The sequence below is a fragment of the Chelonia mydas genome, chromosome 12 (assembly GCF_015237465.2).
Source record: "Chelonia mydas isolate rCheMyd1 chromosome 12, rCheMyd1.pri.v2, whole genome shotgun sequence".
Lineage (NCBI taxonomy): Eukaryota > Metazoa > Chordata > Testudines > Cheloniidae > Chelonia > Chelonia mydas.
The window spans coordinates 6,444,269-6,463,662 of NC_051252.2; the positions used below are offsets into that span (position 1 = coordinate 6,444,269).

At 45.6% G+C, this 19,394-nt stretch overlaps 1 protein-coding gene across 14 annotated transcripts in view; it reads left to right on the forward strand.

The window, feature by feature from the left end:
- KIFC3 (kinesin family member C3) overlaps positions 1-19,394 on the forward strand; it is a 49,263-nt gene that overhangs the window by 6,394 nt on the left and 23,475 nt on the right. For 12 of the 14 annotated variants that reach the window (XM_037877544.2, XM_037877542.2, XM_043526289.1 and 9 more), the window contains exons 3-5: positions 388-533; positions 4,847-5,027; positions 11,245-11,441. In XM_037877544.2, coding sequence (XP_037733472.1) covers positions 388-533; positions 4,847-5,027; positions 11,245-11,441 — 524 coding nt within the window. Of the gene's footprint in view, positions 1-387; positions 534-4,846; positions 5,028-11,244; positions 11,442-15,985; positions 16,065-19,394 lie in introns of those variants that run through there. The other 2 variants (XM_043526291.1, XM_037877546.2) reach the window with 2 other exon arrangements.

Genomic DNA, 19,394 nt, shown 5'->3' on the forward strand with positions numbered 1-19,394 from the left:
AGGCCAATGCTCAAACCACTGAGCTATCCCTCAGCCCTGTGGCTGAGATTCCATACAAAGCTCATGGTTTCTTCATTGACCTGAAGTATTTTGGGCAGCAGGAATCGAAAGCGTGACTGTAGTTGTTAATGATCTTGGCTGTGAGCCAGAGAAGGGAGGGGGCTTGAATACCAGCTTTAGTTACTAGCATGATGATGGATGGCCTGGAACAGAACTTGGGGGGTGGGCGGAGGGGAGGAGGAGATAGGCTTGCTGAATGAGAACAGGAGGCATACACAAGACTGAATCAATCTAAAGGGATCCCTCCTCACTCTCTGCTAGACAAGCTGTTTGTAGTCAGTTTCTGCTGGGCTGATTTATTTAACATTATTTTTTGTTCTGTTCAAGGGAGTGGACAAGATTCACTCCTCAGAGACGGTGAAGAGGACTCGTCTGTCCAGACGTCTGTGGTGCCTGCATTGATCCAACATAAAACCCTCAGTGTGAACTGGTGCAGTGCTGCAAGTCCACAAGGCCTCTACCTGACTGTGCAGGTAAGGAACTCCTGATCCCCTTCTCGGTGGTTTCCTGCTTGAACTGTGTGTCTTTTCAGCTGTGTCTTTATGGGAAAGGGAGTGGGTTATCAACTAAGTGTTATATTGGCATCTAGAAGTCATCTGCCTGCAGTGTAAAGGAGCTAAAAAATAGCTTGACCACTGGGGACTACCTGAGGTGTACAAAGGATTTCCTGGTGACATTAGGCTGGTGTAATGACAGTACACCAGGCCCCATCACAACTTCTGGTGCCTGGACATGTCAGGGACATGTCTCGGGAAGAGAAGGGTTGTGTTGGGGAAGGCAGGAGGCTGGAATGCTCTGTATTCGGGCTATTATGATCTGTTGGGTGGTCCTGTGGGGACTGTTGCAGGCAGGATGTTAGTCACAGCAGCCCCTAGGCTGCTCTAACTTGTGTCAAGGGCTGAATCAATCCCCTGTAGTTCCAAAATCTGGAAGGCATAAAGGTTGCTTACAGTCATCTTTGTGCTCCCTAGATATAGGGCTGCACTGAACTCATCTTAGCCACAGCCAGGAACAGGGTCATCGTCAGTAGAGGATCCCAAACCAAAAATCAGCAGTAGGGATCTCAGCGTTTCCCAGGAGGATGCATTTTGAGGGGAATATGATAAGTGTACTCATTGTGAAACTCACAGCTGATTGAACTTAGTACGACCACCACTCTCACAGCAGAAAATCCTCTAAGGAATAAGGCAGGAACTCAGACTGTGGAGCAACTGCTAGCTAATTTAAAAAAAAAAATCACTCTTAGATTTAGAGTAGCAGCCGTGTTAGTCTGTATTCGCAAAAAGAAAGGGAGTACTTGTGGCACCTTAGAGACTTATTCTCAAATAAATTGGTTAGTCTCTAAGGTGCCACTAGGACTCCTTTTCTTAGATTTAGGTGCCAGATTTTTAAAGCTAGCTTGTCTCTTTTCAAAATACAATTTATTCTGCTGTGTAAAGGCACTTTGTTGTAATGCTTTATTCCCTGGGTAGAGATGGAAAGGGTGCTGGGAAAATATACCTCAGTTGTCTGGAAGGTGTCGGGAAACCAAATCCACTGAGGAAGTGGTAAAGATTTAGTGGAACTGTTAAGAATAACATTTTTGGTGTCACTTTTGAGCTATATAATAATCATTCAAGGGAGGAAGAAGACAAAACAAACAAACAAGCAAACAAAAAAACCAGCCCATGCTTTGCATACACCTTATCCCAAATCTAGGATTGTGCAATAGTGTTTACTAACTACTGATTAGATGGGTCATGGGTGGGGGAGATGATGGTAGTAATTTCATATGGAGGGGTTAGAACAAAGGATTGAGAGTCAGGACTCCTGGGTTCTATTTCCATTTCTGTCACTCGTTCATTGCTGGACTTTGGGCAAGTCACTTAGATTCATAGCTATTTAGGTCAGAAGGGACCATTATGATCATCTAGTCTGACCTCCTGCACAACGCAGGCCACAGAATCTCCCCTACCCACTCCTGCGAAAAACCTCTCACCTATGTCTGAGCTATTGAAGTCCTCAAATCATGGTTTAAAGACTTCAAGGAGCAGAGAATCCTCCAGCAAGTGACCCGTGCCCCATGCTACAAAGGAAGGCAAAAAACCTCCAGGGCCTCTTCCAATCTGCCCTGGAGGAAAATTCCTTCCTGACCCCAAATATGGCAATCAGCTAAACCCTGAGCATATGCGCAAGATTCACCAGCCAGATACTACAGAAAATTCTTTCCTGGGTAACTCAGATCCCACCCCATCTAACATCCCATCACAGGCCATTGGGCCTATTTACCATGAATATTTAATTACCAAAACCGTGTTATCCCATCATACCATCTCCTCCATAAACTTATCGAGTTTAATCTTAAAGCCAGATAGATCTTTTGCCCCCACTGCTTCCCTTGGAAGGCTATCCATTTAATCCATGTCTCTATACAATGGAGACAATACCTATGTGTTTCACAGGAGCGCAGTATAGCTTCACGAATTACCTTTTGTAAAGTGCTTCCAGAATGCGGGATGACAGGCACTATAGAAATGCAACGTATTGTTTTCTGGCTGCGGTCTGAGAATTGCTCTCCCTCATCTTGAAGTTAAATTCAGAAACGTTCCAGTTGTAATAACCATTCACCATTTTGTGTTGAGTATTGTACTCACTCGTGCCTTTCAGGTTTATGCTCTTCAGGGCAGGGACTTATTCGTGGGGCGCTGCTCACCTATTGTAACTTTCTGATATTGCACCTTTCTGATCTTAAGCCTGGTCTATGCTACAAAGTTTTACCAGTAAAACTCGCCTGTTTCAGAACATTATAGATACAGTGTAACTCATAAAAGTAGCTTCTGAACGGGGTGGGGGAAAATTCTCAAGTCTCAGCCAGTGAACAGATTACACCAAAACCTTGTCCACGCTGACCGTTTCCAGAAAACCTTCCAACATTGCTCCAGCCCCAGAACAATTCCACTGGTGACAGCAAAGGAGAGAGTGCTGTTACCACTCTGTCATCTCCACTTGCTTTTAGACGACATGAGGGTGAAAATGGTAGAGCCCGGCCTACACTCATGCCCCCATCACTGTTAGTGCCAGCAGAGGTGTACTGGCGTTAGAGCTATAGCGGAGAAATCCCTATAATTGTCCCTGTAGAGACAGCTTCACAGTCCTGTCTGCAGGCCGTAGTCCTGGCACAGCACCAGAAGCAGTGTAATCTTTCCTAGGGTAGCAGAAAGGAGAAGGCTTGCTCCTGGAATGGAGAAGAATGTAGATTTTTTTTTTTCAGGGTACTGAATAATTGTTACATAAATTACTATAATCCCCTTAATTCTCTCCATCCTTCCAGATCTGCCATACTTGGGTAAAACTGTTAGAAGTTAGGCTTGCTCCAAATCCGTGCCTCTGAACAGTGGCTCATTGTGATTAAATGGCCCATGGAAATGAGCTTGCAGTGTGATATAGCAGCAGAAAAAGCCAGCGTGAATTCAGAAACAACATGTCATGGAACGCAGAATTGACAGTCTGTAGAACGACTACGCCAACTGGAGTACTGTGTACAGGGCTGGGTCCCTCTCTACCAGATAGGAGCTGACAAATTGGAAAGAATACAGAGAATAGTAAATGTGATTTAGAAGTGAGAGGCATTGATTTATGAGGCTAGATTAAAGGTTACATTTGTATATATTAAAGGACAGACTAAACTAAACATGTGCATTTTGGCTAAACCACAACAAAGGTAGGAAGGGACATGACTATCTACCAATAGGATTCAAATATTAAGGAGAGTGAGGACTTGTTTAAGGTGGTTCAAGGATGGGGGTGTAACTAGGAGGAATGGGATGAAATTAAGGAAAGGAAAATCGAGATTGAATGTCAATGAAAACTTCCTCACACTGAAATCTGTAAAGCTCTGGTGACGTCTCCTGAGGAACGTGGTGGAAGCCTCATTGCTTGGGTGATCTGAAACTAGACTGGACAAAACACCAGCAAATGTAGTGAGAGGAATAATCCCTGCACGGAACCATGTCTGGGGCTACATGGACTAAAGGACTTAATGCATCTTTTCTGTCACTGGTTTCTGATTCACTCTGTCTGGTTTCTTTCCTGCTGAAAAGGATTTTTTCCCCCCTCCTCCTTTTCCCCATCAACCTTGGCTTGGCTCGCCTGATTGCAATCAGGAAATCACCTGCTATGCGATGAATGGATCCGCCTCAGTCACTGTAATTGAGTGTCACTTTTTTCTTACATTGCCATCTAATTTTCTGTCCCCTGCCTGTCTTCTCCTTGTTCCTTTCTCTCCAAAATAGTTTTCAGAACTTTGAAAAATGCCCGCGATGAGAGATGCTGATTTCAGTCTGTAGTTTGTATTTGAGACCATGTGTATGCTGCTTCTTGTCTTTTGCCTTGTGACTGACCTTTTGGAAACCTGAGGTTGATGAGAGCTGAAAGCTGGAGGGAAAGTGTGGGAGAACATGGGAGGTCACTGGGGAAGAGGGCACCGATGGCTTTAGTGGGATGGCACAGGCTGGAGTTTGATTAGGTTGGAACGGCAATGGAAGGAGTTTGGTTTTAGCAGGTGGGGAGTTGACCAGATCAGAGTGGTGCAGGGAAGCAAAGAAGATGTGAAGACAGCAGAAATATATCTTGAAATACTGTGTGATACTGAGGTACCTGTAATGATTTCAATACCCTGGGGCACAGGGTGACCTTTCAAAATCTCACTCAGTCAAAATCTTGCTCAGTCTGAGAAGTCTAGGGAGGGTTTGTGCCCTCTTGAGTTACAATGCCCTTTAAAGGGAAAATGGTTGTGTTTTGAATGCAGGCCTTGCAGGACAAGTTGTGCAAGGACAAGAGTCAGGTGAAGAACGAAGAGACGCATCGTCAGCCACAGACTCAGTGTAGGACCCAGAAGCTGGGCATAGAGAAGAGGCCGGGGTCTGCTCACAACTGGGACGCTGGAGCACAGGGCCAGGAAGCCTGCAGCATGAACGTTGAGAAAACAGGTAAAGGGGGAGGCATGAAAATTGATGGCCATTAATTCTTATGCCTATCTCTGTCTTAAGGCAACACAATCAGAAAGAAACTGCTTCCTAGTGAAATGAGCTAGGGGGTAAGTGAATTTCCTCAGCTCACAGCTAATGCAATGATTCTTTTATATAAATAGAAACTGATTACTCATTAGGGAATGAGTTTGACTCAAGAGGGATCAAATGCAAACCAGGTGTTTGCAGGCAGGTAACAAAAATGAGCTGAGCTGAGCTAGGTCACTGACAGATGAATCTAACCTTTGATCTGAAGCAGAATGATCTTGTTTATTTCTTGTCTTTTAAGGAAATGTTATCACAGCGCAGTTATAACCACCTATTCCCTCTGAGTGCATTGCCGCCTCCTTTCCTCTTCATCCCTGCTCTCTTGCATCCCCTCGGCCTGAGTTTTTATCCTGTTCTGTGTCCGTTTCGCCTAGTAGTGCCGCGTGTCCCTGTGCTCTTGGGTCTCGTTTAAATGTTCTGGTTTTGTCTTCAGCCCCCTGCCCACTAGAGGAGATAAATGGCATTTCAGAAGATTATACTTCTTGCTTTGAAAGCTGCTTCTTGCCCAGATGCTCTTCTGAATCTTACGCAGTTAAACTGACAGCTCAAATGTGGGACCTCGTCTTTGCTGTCCTGCAACTGCTGAGGACAGTGTCCACTGTAATGTGTTCAAGAGACTGGTCTACTCTTGATAGTCATTCGGAGCTTTTTTATCCCTCTCCCTGGTTAACTTCCAAAGTGGACAATGTGGATTTGGCAGAAATGGAGTCCTTATTGCTCCTTTTGTCCCGCTTCCCATCCTTCCAGAGGCAACATCGCTCGTACAAGAGTCCAGCGAATGTAAGTGTCTCCTCAGGCTTGGAGTCTGTTGGCAGGGAAAAGGAGGTGAAGGAAGAGCTTTTCACTAAAGGTGCATGGAAGCATATTCACCTTTCTGAGAGAAATGGCAGGTCTGATTCTTATCCACTCACGCCAGTTTAACTCCATTGACTTCTGGGGGTTATTCCTATTGTACAGATTCAGGCCTCGTGTCCCTGGTGAGGAAGAAGCTACGCAGAAACTGTGCTGGAAGTTGGATTTTGATTCCTATTATTTATTTTCTCCATCAGAAACTCATTACCTGGGCTTGCCCAGACACACCAGAGTGAGCCACTCCCTGCTGTACTCTGGTTTAGAACTTACTGGGTTATCTGTGGGAGACGTCTCTCTCCGCCCTGAGCGGCCCTCAGGACAGAGCGTGTGCGTGAGAGCACCAAGCATGTTACACAGAAGAGGCGTCTCAGTGACAGAAACAGGAAGGAGCTTAAGAAAGGGGGAAGGCCTGCCAGCTGGAGATGTCAGGTTCCAAGAGACAAACAGTGATGCAAAGAGTAGGCAGATGCTTGAACTGCAACTTTCTTCTCAGGCAGGGGAACTAGCGTGTGAAAATGACGTAGCCGGAGTAAGTATACAGTGAGTTAGACCTAGAATTTATCTTCCCAAGTCCGTGGTACCCCCTTCTCTGAACCCCCCTGCTGCTGCTGAGTTATTTCCTTCTCTGCTGCCCCTGCTCCTCCTGCCGCTTCGCTAAGCCTTTAGCTGCTTTTCTAGCTGGGCCCACCCGAGGCAAAAGGCTCCTCTGAATTTTGCTGATCCCTCCATCTGCTAATGCTCCTTGAGCTTTTTACTGGCTTTGCTCATAGGTGAAGCAGGCTTTCCTGCTTTATACACTCCCCATTCTCTGGCAAATGGTTGGCAAGATGCCGAATAGAGAGGCTCAAGACACTACACAGTCAGCTATAAATAGAGCCCTACCAAATTCACGTCCATTTTGGTCAATTTCACGGTCATAGGATTTTAAAAATCGTAAAATTTCATGATTTCAGCTATTTGAATCTGAAATTTCACGGCGTTGTAACTGTAGGGGTCCTGACCCAAAAAGGAGTTGTAGGGGGGAGGAGGGGTTTGCGGTACGGCTACCCTTACTTCTGCACTGCTGCTGGTGGGGGTGCTGCCTTCAGAGCTGGGCAGCTGGAGAGCGGCAGCTGCTGGCCGGGAGCCCAGCTCGGAAGGCAGAGCCCACGCCAGGAGCAGCATAGACATCAGGATGGCGTGGTCTGGTATTGCCACCCTGACTTCTGCCCTGCTGCTGGCGGGGCGCTGCCTTCCGACCTGGGCGCCCGGCCAACAGCCGCCCTTCTCCAGCCTCCCAGCTGTGAAGGCAGCACAGAAGTAAGGGTGGCAATACTGCGACCCCCCTAAAATAACCTTGTGACCCCCCCCCCCCACAACTCCCTTTGGGTCAGGATCCCCAATTTGAGAAACACTGGTCTCCCCCGTGAAATCTGTATGGTACAGGGTAAAAGCACACAAAAGACCAGATTTTGCAGCGGGAGACCAGATTTCACGGTCCGTGATGCGTTTTTCATGGCTGTGAATTTGGTAGGGCCTGAGCTAAAAAAAGCTGAAAAGCCAGAAAGTGTTGAAATAACAGGAGATTTCATTTGTACGCTTTGCACATCAACGGCTGGCTACCTCAGCACCTTCTAAACAATTTCAGTGTTAAATGCCCCATATAAATCCTATGGTCTGATCTGCCCCGTATATAATCAACATGTTTTGTGAATACTTGGGTACTGTACACATTTGCTGCAGCCTTTGTGGAAATCACTGATGTCCACTTTAAAAGTTTTTCAGAACAAGCATGGAAGTCTGTCTGGCAGAGCTAGACTCACAGTATGAAGTGTCTGCCTAGCTTTGAACTCTAGCATACATAGAATACTGCTGTGTAATTAGCTTCCCAACCAGTACGGCTGTGTGGTAAGTTATATAATGTAGGCCAGCCTGCTCCATTGGCAGACCTGCCTTTCCAAGCCTCCGGTTTCCCAAGAATGGTTTCTGGAGAATAACATGTTGGAACAGATGATATACCCTGTACCAAAGGGGAACATGTTCAAAGCATAGAAAAATGCCATGCTTTGTTTGAATTAAGTTGGGTACAATTGCCATGGTTTTAAATGGAATGGTTTAAATTCCCTAGCAGAAGGATTCAGTGTCCCAGCACAGGATTAAAATTGATAATACACACAGATACACAGTGGTTTCATACGTGCCCTGACATCTCCTTTAAACCTAGGATAACACTTTTGAGGTGAGAATGCTCCAAAAGGAACAACACTTTGCGTTTATATATCATTTTACAGGTTCTTTTCTTAACATCTGGTGGATGTTATCCCATCTGGTGGATATTATCCCTCTTTTACACACAGAGAAACTCAGGTACTAAGAGAGGTTAAAAGCCAACAAAAGTGCACACTGCTTTTGGACCCCCAACTTGAGTCACTCTCAAGGTGTCTCAAGCACCCAAAAATTAAGGCAAAATGCCACCCAGAATCAGTGGTCACTTGTGAAAATATTGGCCCTATTCATAGACTACAAGGCCAAAAGGGACCAGGCTGATCATCCACTCTGACCGCCTGTATCCATAGCACTTTCCCAAATTAGTTCCCGTTTGAACTAGAATATACCTTTTAGAAACACGTCCAATCTAGATTAAACAATTTCCAGTGATGGAGAATCCACCACAACCCTTGTCATGCATCTTATTTCTACTTTGAATTCAGCCATTGGATCTTGTTATGTCTTCGAACTGGCCATGGTCACACACCAAATCAGTGACGGAGCTAGGATTAGAACTCAATACCTGCTTTTCAGCCCTTTGCTCACACCATTATCCCATAACTTCTCTAGACAGGGACGAACATGTCAAAGGCCCACAGCTGGTATATTAAACACTTCCATGTGGTCCAAACGTGTCTTAAAAAGAGACCGAGCTACCAAATGTTTACAGGGGAACAAAATTTAGTCTTGCAGCAAAAGCAGCTTCTTCTGATAAATACGCTTTTCATAAAGCAAGCAACTTCGGCTGCTTGCAGTTAGCCAGACAATTACTAGCCCCATTATTTGCCCTTAAAGCCACAGAACTGTGTTATTTCCAGTAGTGCTTATTTAAACCAGGTGAGAGGCAGGGCAGGGTAGTATTAGGCTCATGGCAGGCTGGAATCCTGACCCAATCTCTCTTTCTTATGGCCACAGATTCTCCCTCCTCACCACCATAGCGCCTCCTTGTAGTGTCACCCCAAATCCTGGGAACTAGCCAGTCCCTTTACTTTCACCTGGGAATTAGCAAGTACTTTAAGGGTTAGTTGCAAGAGCTACAATGTATGCACAGCTAGGTCTCGATGAACATATATGTCTATATAATAGGGGATATCTGCAGCCTTTCTCCAATCAAAAATACAAGCCCAAATATAATGTAAACCATATAAAGCCACCCACAACCTGCTTCCAAAAAATAATGCTCCCTTCATAATTAATTTCAGTTAAAACAACAAAGCCTGAGGAGCTGTGAGGTGCCTTTTGTTTCCTCGCTGCTGAGTCTCTTATGGCATCAGTTCTCTTACCATGAAGGCAGCGCAGTGAGAAAATAGCAGGGCACTTTCCTCCCACAACTCCTCACTTTTCCAGGTTGTTTGTCCACTGTGAATTGCAGCCACTGTCAGCCCCTCCCTCACTTGCCACTGGTTTTTGATCAAGGCATCTGAATGTAGGAGTTTGTGCGATTTTTTTTTTGTTCTTCTGAATTAAAAAATATGAATAGTAAAGCCTGGCATTACCTGAGGGACTTGAGAGTAGGGTAGAAATAAGGGCCTTGCTAAGGCAGGGTGGACTAGTGGGTAGGTCACTGGACAAGGCCTTTATGAGAGATGTGTTTGAGTCCTGGCTCAGCCACAGACATCGTACGTGACTTTGGGCAAGTTATTGAATCTATCTGTAAAGTTAAAAAGGGGGATAGCACTTCTCTGCCTCATAGTGGTGTTGTGAGGATAAGATCCACCGACAACTCTGAGGTGCTTAGATACTACCATTATGAGGGCCATGTAAGTACTTAGACATGTTGATAGGAGCTGCAGACCAGACCTGCCCTTACTGTTTTGTAGGGCCAGATTGTTACAAACAGGAGCTGAGTGGGGAAAATGAGTGAGATGTGACCATGGAGCACCGTTAGGAGATTACGGCATGTGGCATGGAGGAAGGAGATTGCTTTACTACCTCTCAGTATTATCCTCTTCACTAGATAGCCTTTTGTATCATGCTTTGGATTGTGGCTGGGGCTCTCCTTCACTTGCTGGCCACAGCTAAGAGTGAAATGCCTCGTAGTCCCCTTGGCTCAGCCCCCCTTCTTGGTAGAACTATTGCCCATTGCGAAGGGTGTATTGGGTTATTTTCCTCAGTTTGCCCCAAAGCATTTTTTTTTACGTGTTAAATGAAATCACGGGCTCTGTCTGTGTGTTTTCTTTCTTGCTCGTGGAGCCAGGACTGTGGAAGTCAGCAGGTGATGAACTCCTCAGCCCGGGGCTCAGAAGCAGTGGGGTATTTATGAACATCACATGCTTGTGTGCACACAGTGTACTTTCCACCAGCCAAACGCCAACAGGCAGTTTCCTGGGGGGTTGTGACTGTGGAGATGTGACGTCTGGGTCATTGCTGTCACACACTGTTGTTTCTCTCACACGTGCGCTTGCGTCTCAAATGCCTCCTGCGACACTTTCTTCAGCCCTGATCCTACAGGCACTTAAGCATGCGTGCGACTTTACTCTGGGGGTACTCTGTAGTCCTGCTACGGTCAGTGAGACCGCTCACACGAGTAGTTAGGCACATGCGTACGTGCTGACAGAGTCACAGCCTTGTTTTGGGTCTGTCAGTGTGCACGGAACTCTCAAACAAATTACTGTTCAGAGGTGTACGCACTTATTTCAGGAAAAACTTCCAATCAAATGATTCATCTTCTGTATCTGGAGCGTCCCTGCAGTTCCTTCTGGGGGCCGGCAGAACTGCCCCGAGCTTCCCTGCGGGTTCTTTCCCTCAGAGCATTGATTGGAGCAGCAGGTGGTTACTGGAGTCATGAAATGGTCCTCTACATCTACAGCATGTTTAGCCCATGCTGCTCAGGAAGGAATCTGGGGTTTTCACTGCTGTTATGGTCCTTTTCTTTTTGTCTTCACATCTGCTCCACTTTAGTCAGTTAGCGGGCCCTACTTTTAGTCCACACTTACTGGCCTCTCCTGGCGTGCGTCTGTGCGCCAACCTCCATACATTCACACCTACCTGCTGCTTTGTAAATGTAATGCTAACACTCTTCTTGTTGCAGGCGGAAGATTCTTCAGTGGGAAATGCTCCAGCTTGTCAGGAGCACGTCAGTTTCCTATGATCCAGAAGATGGTGGAGTCTATGGCCCAGCTGCAGGAGGAGAAGCTGCAGCTGCAGGAAGAGCTGCTGGCACTGCAGGAGAAACTTTCTGCACGGCAGAATGAAGAACTTGCCGTGTCTGTCCAGCTGCAAGATCAGGTACTGCACAAGATGGGGGAGGAAGAACTCTGGGAGTGAACCGAGACATTTTTCAGGGTCCAGATCCCAAAAGGTATTAGGTTCCTAGCTTCCATTGATTTCAAAGGCAGTTAAGTGCCTAAATACCTTTGAGGATCTCGACCAAGGTGTTTAGGCCAACATTGTAACTTACGTGTAAATTGCTGTGTTCCAAGTGCTCTCACACTCAATATCTGATCTAATTCCTCTTATAGAATCACAGAATCATAGAATAGAATCATAGAATCTCAGGGTTGGAAGGGACCTGGTCATCTAGTCCAACCCCCTGCTCAAGGCAAGACCAATCCCCAACTAAATCATCCCAGCCAGGGCTTTGTCAAGGCTGACCTTAAAAACCTCTAAGGAAGGAGATTCCACCACCTCCCTAGGTAACGCATTCCAGTGCTTCACCATCCTCCTAGTGAAAAGGTTTTTCCTAATATTCAACCTAAACCTCCCCCACTGCAACTTGAGACCATTACTCCTTGTTCTGTCATCTGGTACCATTGAGAACAGTCTAGAGCCATCTTCTTTGGAACCCCTCAGGTAGTTGAAAGCAGCCATCAAATCCCCCCTCATTCTTCTCTTCCGCAGACTAAACAATCCCAGTTCCCTCAGCCTCTCCTCATAAGTCATGTGTTCCAGTCCCCTAATCATTTTTGTTGCCCTCCACTGGACGTTTTTCAATTTTTTCACATCCTTCTTGTAGCGTGGGGCCCAAAACTGGACACAGTACTCCAGATGAGGCCTCACCAATGTCGAATAGAAGGGAACGATCACGTCCCTTGATCTGCTGGCAATGCCCCTACTTATACACCCCAAAATGCCATTGGCCTTCTTGGCAACAAGGGCACACTGTTGACTCATATCCAGCTTCTCGTCCACTGTAACCCCTAGGTCCTTTTCTGCAGAACTGCTGCCTAGCCATTTGGTCCCTAGTCTGTAGAGGTGCATGGGATTCTTCCGTCCTAAGTGCAGGACTCTGCACTTGTCCTTGTTGAACCTCATCAGATTTCTTTTGGCCCAATCCTCTAATTTGTCTAGGGCCCTCTGTATCCTATCCCTACCCTCCAACGTATCTACCACTCCTCCCAGTTTAGTGTCATCTGCAAACTTGCTGACGGTACAATCCACACCATCCTCCAGATCATTAATGAAGATATTGAACAAAACCGGCCCCAGGACCGACCCTTTCGGCATTCCACTTGATACCGGCTGCCAACTAGACGTGGAGCCATTGATCACTACCCGTTGAGCCCGACAATCTAGCCAGCTTTCTGTCCACCTTATAGTCCATTCATCCAGCCCACACTTCTTTAACTTGCTGGCAAGAATACTGTGGGAGACGGTGTCAAAAGCTTTGCTAAAGTCAAGGAATAACATGTCCACTGCTTTCCCCTCATCCACAGAGCCAGTTATTCTGTTGCTAAGAAGCACATATTTTAAAGCAGATATTTTGCAAGACCTAGATACATAATGTGTTGTGCTCCCTCTGTTGGCTCTGCGTAGCAACAGTCAACTCACAGGTCTAGTGCAGGAGTCATGGAGGAATGTTGGGGGGAGCGGTGACGCCAGGCAGCTTGGACTTCAGCCTGGTGTGGTGGGTGCCACCTCCACCCAACTCACCTCTTTTTTTGGTCTGGGTTGCGCGGGGGCGGGGGGGATGCAATCAAAAATTGTAACTCAAAGCGGGGGCTGAGCTCAGAGAGTTTGAAAACTGCTGGTCTAGTGGTTAGGGCAGGACTCTAGGAATGAGGACTTTGAGTTCTATTCACAGGTCTGCCTTTGGCTTTTTCTGATTTTGAACAAGTCACTAAGCAGCTGCATGCTTCAGGTTCCCTGTCTAATCTTCTGCTGAATCAGTTTTGTGGCATTTCAGTAATCTCATGAAGTGCTTATAAATCCTTTGATGAAAAGAGCTCATTAAGCACCAAGTATTGCTACCTAGCAAACCTACTCTCAGAGCTATGCTGTGATTGTCCATTATACTAGTGCACAAAGGGCCCAGCACGATAGGTTTGTGGTATGAAATAAGCAAGTTAATTCTAGTGTCATTCAAAAGGCAGGAAGTAAAAAACACATTTAAAAATCAGTTTTCCAGCTGAGAAGGAGAAAACTGATAAGAGAATAGGTATGTGGGTGGGTGGATGCGGGGAAAAGGGTGGTGCATGAAGTACAAAGACATTCTTTGGTGTCTAAGAAAAAACAACAGATGTTTTAAAGTCATTACCTGGTTGTTTGTCAAAGTGTAGCAAGATTGTGCGACACTGGTAACCACTGCCCATACAAAAAAAAATAGCATTTATTTGTGAGAAAGTGGGACTACAGTGGGAAGGGGGGTTGGTTTATAACTCTAGATGTAACTATGGTCTGATTCTGCTCTTAATTACACAGATCTAAACATGACCGAATAATTGTATTGAGTTCAGTTGGGTTACTCTGTATGACACCAGTGTGCATAAGTTAAAGCAGAATCTGGCCCTATACCAGCTGACAGAGAGAGAGAGAGAGTGACATTGTATACAGGAGGCAAGTCTCTGCTAGGGAAAAACATCTAGTTAGCATGTGGACAGAGGAGAAGGATAAATTAATATGTCCCATTTTTTTAAAGAGACTTTAAAGGCTAAAAGAAAAGGAGGACTTGTGGGACCTTAGAGACTAACACATTTATTTGAGCATAAGCTTTTGTGAGCTACAGCTCACTTCTTCGGATGCTGTAGCTCACGAAAGCTTATGTTCAAATAAATGTGTTAGTCTCTAAGGTGCCACAAGTCCTCCAGAGTAGCAGATTAACACGGCTGCTACTCTGAGACAGTAGTCCGGTTACTCCCAGACCCAAAGGACCAGTCATGTATACCAGGTCAGTTGCTCTTTAGATCTCGCCCTAAAGATAAAGCTTGTAGCCAGTCCTGTCAAACGATCTAAAGATATATTAACTAGGAAAAGGAAACAAGTCCTCCTTTTCTTTTTGCGAATGCAGACTAACACGGCTGCTACTCTGGAACCTCTTTAAAGGCTAAGAGATACAAAGGCCACACCTACGTGCCAGACCTAGCTAAGAAAACCAGTGGGTGTCATTTCTAGCAATTGTGGCCAGGCTGCAGATACAACCAGTGAGGTCTAACCAGGCAAGCAACCAGGCTCCACCTATTTTTGCAGGAAGGGGTGGGTCTCCACTGCAGGAGAAGTGAATCAGTGTCTCCTGTGGTTGTCTTCAACTTCAGCTGAGGAAGAGAGATGGGCTGGTATTTTCTAATTTAACACTGTGAGTTTTCTGCTAATGAATTTAGGGTTAAACAAATGCTGATGTTAAATGTACTGATAATCACTTATTCTGAGTGGCATTTGTATCACAGGTGAATGCTTGTCTGCAAATACTATTAATTCTAAAGACATTTCAAGACTGACCTAGGTGACTGACTGGCTGACGTTGGAATGGTATGAAGTGTATAAATCCATTCCCGGATAGATGGCTATGTGTAATGCAGACTTGCTTTTGATAGATTTTTACTTGTTTTTTGTGTCCCCACTGTAAGGACCAACTATTGTAAGTGTCCATAGGTTTTCACTCTTTTTAGAGAGATGCTGTTGTTGTTGCTTTGAAATAGTGTAAAATTTCAATGTTAAAGGGAAGTAAAATGATTAAAATCTAAGGTATGGATATTAAAAGATTAATTATTCTTAGTGATTTTTAATCCATTAGATCTGTTCTTTGCATTTCTCTCAGATTGGACAATGAAAACAGCTCAGTCAGTCGCAACTTTTTAAACTTTTTTCTTCACTTCCTGGTTCTCATGCACTTGCACAGTGCTGCCGTATCTGGGGCCTCTCTTGTTTAAAAACAAACTCCTAATTCTATTGGTCTTCGGTTTTGTCGAAGTTTGTCTTTATAAAAGCCTAATTGTTAGGCAATGTATGACTTCTCAGTGTACTTTTTTAAATGGAACAGCAAGTGTGGGGTGGGATCTGAGTTACCCAGGAAAGAATTCTCTGTAGTATCTGGCTGATGAATCTTGCGCATATGCTCAGGGTTTAGCTGATTGCCATATTTGGGGTCAGGAAGGAATTTTCCTCCAGGGCAGATTGGAAGAGGCCCTGGGGGTTTTTCGCCTTCCTCTGTAGCATGGGGCACGGGTCACTTGCTGGAGGATTCTCTGCTCCTTGAAATCTTTAAACCACGATTTGAGGACTTCAATAGCACAGATATAGGTGTGAGGTTTTTTGCAGGAGTGGTGGGTGAAATTCTGTGGCCTGCGTTGTGCAGGAGGTCAGACTAGATGATCATAATGACCTAAAAATCTATGAATCTATGAATCTCAGAATATGGTAATACCATGTATTTAAGTACTCATTCTAACTTCACCTCATTAGATGGGTGTAACTTAAAGTGAGCTTAATTAATTGTAGCATAATGTAAACATGTATTTGTTTTAAGTCAGCAGTTCCAAACTGAAAAGGAGGACTTGTGGCACCTTAGAGACTAAGAAATTTATTTTACTCCTTTTCTTTTTGCGAATACAGACTAACACGGCTGCTACTCTGAAACAGTTCCAAACTGTGGTCCACAGATCACTGAGGGGCTGCAGAGAGCTGGGTGGTCACATGGTAATAGCTCCTTCTCTTTGTTTCCAGCTGTTAAATGCTATTAAAAGAAGCTGAAGTATGTGAATAGTCTGCTAACATTTCTTTCCCTTGTACTTGCCCGCTGTGGCTGCCACAGGGATGTTCCATGATCACAGGTGGAGGGGAAGCACTAATGAGAGTCTCTTTCTGTTAAGAAATGGTTCACTCTTTAGGAAAAAATTGAGATCCTTTATTATAAGCTAAAAAATAAAAACTGGTATTAATGGTCACGGGGAGTCAGACCACTTATAGTAACTCCATTGTGGAAAGACTCTTTGGGTTCAGTTCTCTTGTGGGATCCACTCCCAGCACAAGGGACTTTCAAGCTGATGTAAAAGCTCCATAGACCCACCTCTTAGCTCCTGTTTTAGGGTATGTGTCCAGGGTCGGTAACGGTTATCCCAGGGAGAGGGAAGGGGTGTGGTTTGAGTGCACGCTGCTCTGTCTGCTCTCATAGGGAGGCATGAGAAGCAAAAGATTTGTTAGAGACCCCTTGAGATAGCTCTGACTAAAGCCAGGCGGCAGAGGGCTCTTCAGCTACTATGGGACCACTTTTGGCCACCCCAATCTTCATTGTGCATTGAGCACTAAGATGGGGGAAAATAGAATTGGGGTCTTTATATGGAGAAGTGCACACCACCAGATCTTTGTGTCTAAAGACCCTGCTTCTACACCAATCAAAGAGGTGGGTCTGAGAGCCAGAATGTAAACTTAGGAGAAGTCTGAAGTGTGTGTGTGTGTGTGTGTGGTGCAGGGGAGAGAGGGGAAGGTTGTCAAGCTGTCCTGGAGTGGCTCAAGAGTGTGGGTACCAACCCCAGGGCAGACTGTTGAGAAGCAGGTCACAAACACCAAATTGGCAATGAGTTCTATACTTAGATTTCACCTATTAAGTGTAAACTTCTCAGGCAACATAACAGCCTAACCGTGGAGTCACAGATGGTTCCCTTGGGTACTCAACCTAGGCAAGCTAGCTTTTGTGCTAGATGGTGCCCTACACCAAAACTCACAACAGTAGTCCGCAAAAAGAAAAGGAGTACTTGTGGCACCTTAGAGACTGAAGTGAGCTGTAGCTCATGAAAGCTCATGCTCACATAAATTTGTTAGTCTCTAAGGTGCCACAAGTCCTCCTGTTCTTTTTGCGGATACAGACTAACACGGCTGCTACTCTGAGACAGTAGTCTGGTTACTCCCAGACCCAAAGGACCTGTCATGTATACCAGGTCAGTTGCACCTTAGATCTCGCACTAAAGATAAAGCTTGTAGCCAGTCCTGTCAAACGATCTAAAGATTTATTAACTAGGAAAAGGAAACAAAAGAGTTAAAGCAGGTAAATGTACACACACTCTAAAGGTAATAGAAGTTTGTATAATAAGCAAGCTCTATATGTACCTTAGGGCTCGCCTACATTAAGCAGCCGGGGGACCGCATGCTTATGCCTAGAAATCTTGCCCTCTAGAGTCTAAGCAGAGTAGAGTTACAGTTTCTCCTTTGTAGGGATGTTTGAGTTACCAGCTCACCTGATGGGAGGATTCAGAGTGGTAGCCATGTTAGTCTGTATCAGCAAAAACAACGAGGTGTCCTTGTGGCATCTTAGAGACTAACAAATTTATTTGGGCATAAGCATCTAGCCCACGAAAGCTTACGTTCAGATAAATTTGTTAGTCACTAAGGTGCCACAAGGACTCCTCGTTGTTTTTGCTGATGGGAGGAATTCACTTGCATGTCTCCTCTTCCCGGGGGCTGGCGGGGTGGGGGTGGGGGGAGCAATCAACAAAGTCTTTTATCTTCTTTGATGTTCCACAATAGTTCTTCTAGTGTTGATGGGCCTTCTCTGTGGGACAGGACACGACACCTTGTGTTTGTAGGCCAGCATTACACACTAACTAATGTCTCTTGCCAATCTGGTGACTGACACAGCTACAGAGGTTTACAATGCAAATGCTCAAATATTTACCTTACAATATGGTGTACAGATGTTATAATGGAGATTAATGCACAAAGCAGTTTACAAGCATTCAATAAAGTCTAGACACTAAGCCCATTTTTAGAACTCGAATACTTGTTTTAACAATACTAACACTGATCAGGTACTAATGCGGAGAGTGGACTAGATGATACATCTGAGGGAAGGGAACAGAAGGAGACTCCGGCGATTGGAAGGCATGAGATGCACTGTCCTAGGGATGGGGGTTCCACGACCACTGCTCCCAAGAGGAGGAGGCGGGTGGTGGTGGTTGGGGACTCTCTCCTCAGGGGGACTGAGTCATCTATCTGCCGCCCCGACTGGGAAAACCAAGAAGTCTGCTGCTTGCCAGGAGCTAGGATTCATGATGTGACGGAGAGACTGCCGAAACTCATCAAGCCCTCGGATCACTACCCCTTCCTGCTTCTCCACATGGGCACCAATGATACTGCCAAGAATGACCTTGAGCAGATCACTTCACACTACGTGGCTCTGGGAAGAAGGATAAAGGAGTTTGAGGTGCAAGTGGTCTTCTCGTCCATCCTCCCTGTGGAAGGAAAAGGCCCGGGTAGAGACTGTCGAATCGTGGAAGTCAATGAATGGCTACGCAGGTGGTGTCGGAGAGAAGGCTTTGGATTCTTTGACCATGGGATGGTGTTCCAAGAAGGAGGAGTGCTAGGCAGAGATGGGCTCCACCTAATGAAGAGAGGGAAGAGCATCTTCAGGCTTGCTAACCTAGTGAGTAGGGCTTTAAACTAGGTTCACTGGGGGAAGGAGACCAAAGCCCTGAGGTAAATGGGGATGTGGGATACCGGGAGGAAGCATGAGAAGGAGCGCGTGAGAGGGGAGGGCTCCTGCCTCATACTTGAGAAAGAGGGATGATCAGCGAGTTATCTCAGTGCCTATACACAAATGCAAGAAGCCTGGGAAACAAGCAGGGAGAACTGGAAGTCCTGGCACAGTCAAGGAATTATGATGTGATTGGAATAACAGAGACTTGGTGGGATAACTCACATGACTAGAGTACTGTCATGGACGGATATAAACTGTTCAGGAAGGACAGGCAGGGCAGAAAAAGTGGGGGAGTTGCACTGTATGTTAGGGAGCAGTATGACTGCTCAGAGCTCAAGTATGAAACTGCAGAAAAATCTGAGTGTCTCTGGATTAAGTTTAGAAGTGTGAACAACAAGGGTGATGTCATGGTGGGAGTCTGCTATAGACTACCGGACCAGGGGGATGAGGAGGACGAGGCTTTCTTCAAGCAACTCACAGAAGTTACTAGATCGCAGGCCCTGGTTCTCATGGGAGACTTCGATCACCGGATATCTGCTGCGAGAGCAATACAGCGG